The sequence below is a fragment of the Astatotilapia calliptera genome, chromosome 12, assembly GCF_900246225.1.
Source record: "Astatotilapia calliptera chromosome 12, fAstCal1.2, whole genome shotgun sequence".
Lineage (NCBI taxonomy): Eukaryota > Metazoa > Chordata > Actinopteri > Cichliformes > Cichlidae > Astatotilapia > Astatotilapia calliptera.
This window is the reverse complement of record NC_039313.1, coordinates 5,123,667-5,129,941: the sequence shown is the minus strand read 5'-3', so window position 1 is coordinate 5,129,941 and position 6,275 is coordinate 5,123,667. Positions and strand designations below refer to the sequence as shown.

Below are 6,275 nucleotides of genomic sequence, written 5' to 3'. Positions count from 1 at the left end.
CCTCTTTTCCTAGATAACCCTATCTCCAAGATCCTTTGCCCAGTATATCTATCGCTATCCATCTTCGGCACATGCCAAAACCATTTCAGCCTTGAGAGATGGTCCCTACTCTCACTATAGACCACCATGTGAACCATGTCATAGTCCACAGAGGCTCCTGCCTGACCTCCTACCTGTCAATGACCACTGCAAACAAGAAGGGTCTTAGAGTCGATCCCTGTAATCCCACCCCCACCTGTAACCCATCTGTTGCTCCTAGTGCACACATCACCACTCTCTCACTATCTTCGTATCCATCCTGCACCACTCTGGCATTCTTATGTACCACTCCTGACTCCTTCATGCAGTACTACAGTTGCCATCTTACTTATACCCTCATGGGTTGTCTCTTCAGTTTTTTCTCTCTGAGGTTACTACAGCTCTGCACTTCACATGTGTCATTAAATACTATTCATTTTTTTAAAAAGAAGAAGAAGAAGAAGAATGAACAACAGCTTTTATTCATTACTAGCTGGTCTTGGATGTTTTGGTTAACATCATAAAGGCTATGCCACCAAACAAGAAAACTATCCTCCAGGTTGGTAGAGGGCGCTCTTCTTCCTGTACGTGACCGGAAACTTGCATACGAAGCTCAAGAAAAAAAAAGAGACCGGTTTGGAGTAGCATTTAGTAGCATCCACCAGCGACATACAAATAACTTCCAGCTGATTTGTATTAAATTTATTTTCCATTTTTTGTGAGTCTAGTATCTTATCTGTTCGGAGAATGGGTAGGAGCAGGAGTCGAACTCCTCCAAGACGAGGTAAGAAACTGAAGTAGCTAGCTGTTTTTCTGTTAACGTCGTCTCTTCGCCAACACGCCGAGAAGTAAATGTGCTTTATGAAATCGCGTTTTTCTGCCTGATAAAGATAATAACCTATACCTCAAAGGGACTAGAAGCAAAACTGATATTTTAATTGTAACTGTGTGCATCGACTGGGTTGTCGTATTAACAAAAGGTTCTAGATGTGTGGAGAACTCGCAGTAGCTTCGATACGATTCCCGAGCTGCGTTCACGTACTGTGCATAAAATGGGGGATAAACAAAAACACTCTCCAGGGGTCCACGGGAGGAGAAGACGCCATCCTAACCAGCAGTGCATTTTTGGGTCTGATGTAGGGTTTTTGTTTTTTGTTTTGTTTTTTTTGTTTGGTTGGGGTTTTTTTGGAATAAAAAAACTGCATGTTAAAAATATATATTTCTGCGTGATTTATCAGGATAATTAACGTGTGTTTTGCAAAGATACAGCTTTGATTCAAAGATACAGAAAATCTGCTGGACAAATTACAGTTTAATTTCCCGAGATTTTTGTATGATCAGTTTGGGAAATCCAATACACGGTCCTCTATTTTTAGAGGTTAAAAATTGATGCATAGTGGACTAACAAGCAGTTTCAGGGTCAGTCGAGGACTGTATGCTTGTTGTACTCTCACGCATGAAGCGGATATAATATCTCATAGCCTCTCACTGTCATTTCAATTTTTGCTAAATAGTTAATGCAACATTTTTTTTATTAAACCCTATAAATTAAAGGTGAAAGTCTATGCTATGGTCACGTCTGGTGGGTTCCTAAATGGTACAGTACTTTTGACTATAAATGGCAAATGAACTGGTACTAATTATCACCTTGTACTCGGTTTGCTTTTTACTACAACCAAGGTAAGTAGCAAGAAATTGTGTGCTGATTATGGTTGGCCCAATTTCAGACATGATACCAGTACCTATGAAAATACATAATACTCCATCCTACAGAAGTAATAGCAAAACAGTTATTTCTAAAAAAAAGTTGTTAAATTTCAACCAGTTTTTCCCAATTATATGTGAGATTTAGACGTTTTATTTTATATGGTATGGCAGAAATCCAACACAGTACAGAAGAAAATAGCCGACGTTTGGATTTTTAAGACTGCTACAGTATATAGATGCCAGTCTGCTGTTCAAGACGCTTCAGTTAATGCCATGATGTCATTTCGTCCTCCAGAAAGAAGACGTTCCCGCTCAACTTCTAGAGAGCGTGAGCGAAGACGAAGGGAGCGGGATCGCTCTCGAGATCGGGAACGGGACCGTCGCAGGAGTCGCTCACGGTCTCCTCACAGGAGACGCTCAAGGTGAATTTTTGTTTGTTGGTGTATTTGTTTTTGTGTTTAGAGAAACTTTGTTTTCAAGACTAATATTTCCACCTCATTTACTATTTTAGAGACCTTACCCATGCAGAGCTGTGATAGATTTTGGTCACAATGAGTATTGTTAGTATATACTGAATAAACGGCAGTTTCCAGTTTACTATCACAGAGAAGTGTTGTTTCAGATGAGTAGTGGTGCACTTGTGATTTTCTTTGCCCTTTGTTAACAAACTTTTTGTCGAGATTCTTTTAAACAATACAAGAGCACCACAAAGTGCCTTATTTGCTCTGATTAGATGTGATAACCCATCCTGCAGCCATCACTGTGCTCCTTTTGCAGGTCTCCCCGACGTCATCGATCCTCCTCCCTCTCTCCTTCGAGACAAAAGGAGAGACGAGATGATGAGCGCAAAGACTCAAAGGAAAAGACGGCAAAGCCCATTGAGATCTCAGGTATCAGACATTATTTATACACTTGCACATTAAGCAGGAATCTTAGTTTTTCAGGCATTTTGTAGTAACAGAGACTAAATTCAATGTTTTTTTCTATTTTTTAAATAGCGGAGGACATGCAGGGCAAAACGGAGGAGGAGATTGAGATGATGAAGCTTATGGGATTTGGGAACTTTGATACCAGCAAGGTGAGAGTTGTTCTATGTGTTATGCAGCCACAAGGGGGTGCAGTTTATTTCTAATAAAGTTCACTACACACACACACACACAGTATGTTTGCATTTATTTCAGTGGATTGAAATGGAACTTCCAAAAGCACATTGGCACTGATGAAATTGATTAGAGCAGCTGCTGTAAAAAGCAGGTTGTCCTTGTTTAAATAAAGGGGACATTTTTCACATTTTCCCTTGACTCTTTCTATTTAGGGGAATACTGTTGTTTTTGAGTTATGGTTCTTTTTTCCCCCCTGCTTATCTGTCAAATTGGAGCGTGCACGCTCCAATTTGCATAACTATTTTCAAATCCCTATTATATTTTCGTTTTTGCTGCAGGTTGTAAAAATGAGTGTATCTCAAAAATGAAATTATAAAGACACTCAAAATAAATTTCCTGTGGCTGGGAACTATTTTGTGAAACTTTGCATTTACAGTTTTGGGGGATGTACCTCTGAAGTTTCTGTAACTAGAAAAATTTGTAAAAAAAAAAACAATTTTCAGTTTCTTTTTTTAGTTTATTGCACATTTTTGGTATTTATGTAGTTACTATGGACATATTGCATTCGTATGATTTAAATTTAGGATATAATGATTTTATTGATGTATAGCAACTGGAAATGCTCCAAAAATGGCACTACAGCATGTAATAATGTAAAGATAAGCTCAGGCGGACTTGGTTCTATGGTGGGCTTAAAACGGTTAAAAATTGACATAATTGACACATACTGAAATGTTTGTACATGAATCTACATTCATGTACAAATAGAGCAGCTTTCACATGACAGCAAGCCCCCCATGGCTAATGTAAGTTTGCAGTACTGTGCAAGAGTCTTGAGCCGCTCTCATTTATTTTGCTTCTATAACGAGCAGTGTTATAACCCTAACCCTTTAGGGACTTTTGTTGCTAATAGCCTGTCACAGTATCTAAAAGTAATATTCTTTTGAAGTAGGAACAAATCCAGCAATGACCTGGCACAGGGAAGCATCTGACCCTTCGGGTGGTCATCTGTTCACTGAAGCCTCATCAAAAATGGTGTTAGTGGAAAGGTGAAACCATTCTTAAGGAAGAATAAAAGGAGAAAAGGCTGAAGTGTTCCAAATTACACAAGAACTGAACTGAAAATCGGTGGTAACAAGTCTTAGACATGATAAATCAAAATGTGAGTTTCTTGGTTCAGTTTTTCATAATATGTATGCAGGAGGTTAAGATAGAGGTACAACACTGAGTGTCTGCAGCAATCTAAAACAGAGGGTGGAGGCTTTTTTGTGGTTTGGGGCTGCACTTCAAGCAGTGCTGTTCAGTATGAACACAGAAAAGTACCATCATTTTAATCAACCATGTAATAGCATCTGGGAAGCATGTGACTGGCAAGGGCTTCATTGTTTAGCATGACCCAGTCACACTGCCAAAGCACACCCGGTTAGATAGCTGAGCATCAACATTATTGAAGCAATGTGGGATCATCTTGACAGAAAACAGAATAACAGGCACATTAAAAATAAAGATTCAATCAAATCAAATTGTTAGCTATAAGAATAGATTAACATTCTAAATGGTATGAAACCTGTCTATTATGAAAATGATCAAAAGGGGAAAATAAGTGGATAGACTTAAAGTAATCACTAAATAAAGAGTAGCAGTTACAAGAAGTGGATGAATAGTTGCAATTATAAGCTAATAGTTATGGTTGGGCAAACTGTTTATCCAATAAGAGTTGGTAAGCTTAATATAATCACAAAGAGCAAACAGTGGGTTGAAAAGGGTCACTTCAAAACTCAGTCCATTGAACACTAGCAGTGTTATAGTTGATAAAGAGGTTCCTCTGGCAGGCCACTGGGTTTGTGTCCTATTAACAAAACTGTTTTCCACTGATCAAAATCCTTCAGTTCCGTGAAATGCATATTTAGAGAATTCCAACTGCTATCATGAGCTTGACCCAATTCAGCTTCATCTGTACACTGTCATGTTTAGCTAAGAATATTTTTTAAAAGTTTGTTTGGTGATATGTCATGCAGTAACATTGTTTTTACACAGGGGAAGAAGACTGATGGCTCAAGTAACGCGTATGCCATCAATGTGACCATGAAGAGAAAATACAGGTAGGTCATTGAACAGAAACAAGCATTTGTAGTTGTTTGGTTGTGCCGTGTCTGTACAGTGCAGCACGTCTCTTTGGATATTTCATAAGCTTTCCTTTGTTAGTGACAGATCCTTTTTAAAGTTTCTTTTGGAGCCCCAGCTGTTAGTCGTGTTGCTGAGTTACGTCAATTTTTCTGCCCCCCTCTTCACAGTGTGCACTCTCAGCATCTATCACTGTTAAAGTAGCCAATCACCTCCGCAGGTGTTTCTATGCAGAGATGCCAACGCTCCCATTGGTGCTCGATGATGTAATCTGTGTGTGTTGGGAGGGAAACAGTGATATAATGTTTTCTTATATATTTATTTTACAGGCAGTACATGAACAGAAAGGGTGGATTTAACAGGCCGCTGGACTTCATTGCTTGAAAGTATCATCAACTCCAATGTTCCCCAATAAGTTTACCTGTGTGTACCCTCCCTTCCCCCCACCCTTATGAAAATAGATGGCATGTTCAATATCTTACGTGTTTTGTGTGATTTAACAGTCGTGTATATACCTTTTTATAAGCAAATGCATACATGTAAATAGTAGTACCTGCAAGATGTACTCACAGCTGGGTGAGACTGAGCTTAATATTGCTGACATGGATGATTTATTTGAAATAAAAGCATTAAAAAAAACATGCTTTCTGTCCTGATTATGAAAATTAATTTATTAAAATGCTTATGCACTGATTAAATATCCATCCGCTAGGTTGTGCAGGAACACGGTTTCTTTTGAAATAATGGCTAAATATGACATTATTCATTGTCCCTTTTAAGGATTGAATAGGATCAGATTGGTTATTCCTGTGAATGCTTGCGTTTCTTTCTAGTTTAAATATAGCATAATCTCATTTGGTGTTCTCTGAGAAATGTATCCTATAGGATTGTTTCAAATCCAGGTTTAAATTCAGTCCTACGTAAAGGCTGCTAAGAAACCTTTCCTGGGGTGGTATTTGTTCAAGTCCAGGGTTTATCGTGCTCTAAAATAATGATCCCTCTCATTTTGAAGCAAGCGTTTAAATGTTTCATACTAGATTGGATCAGCTGTGCTGTCTGACAGAACCGACCCACCAAAATAACCAATCCCTGTACTTGTCCTTACCCCAACTACCAATCATAACCGAGCATCCCTCCGGCAGATCCAATCTAGCGCCGAGCCTTTTAAAGCCATTATGGATCAGAAAGCAACAAGCGGGCGCATGCGTGCAGATAGTTTGTGACGGAGAAGAAAGAGACCAATGATAAGAGGTCATGTGAATTGGACCAATCATGTATCACAAAATTTATTAAATGACACAACGGGAGCCAATCGCTGCCATA

At 38.9% G+C, this 6,275-nt stretch overlaps 1 protein-coding gene across 1 annotated transcript; it reads left to right on the top strand.

Moving 5' to 3' along the window:
• The first annotated feature begins 594 nt into the window (after positions 1-594).
• snrnp27 (small nuclear ribonucleoprotein 27 (U4/U6.U5)) lies at positions 595-5,582 on the top strand. The gene is made up of 6 exons (XM_026187193.1): positions 595-802; positions 2,021-2,147; positions 2,503-2,615; positions 2,724-2,803; positions 4,866-4,930; positions 5,282-5,582. Exons 1-6 carry the CDS (start codon positions 766-768, stop codon positions 5,334-5,336), a joined length of 477 nt encoding a protein of 158 aa, XP_026042978.1. The 5' UTR covers positions 595-765; the 3' UTR covers positions 5,337-5,582.
• The last annotated feature ends 693 nt before the right edge of the window (positions 5,583-6,275 follow it).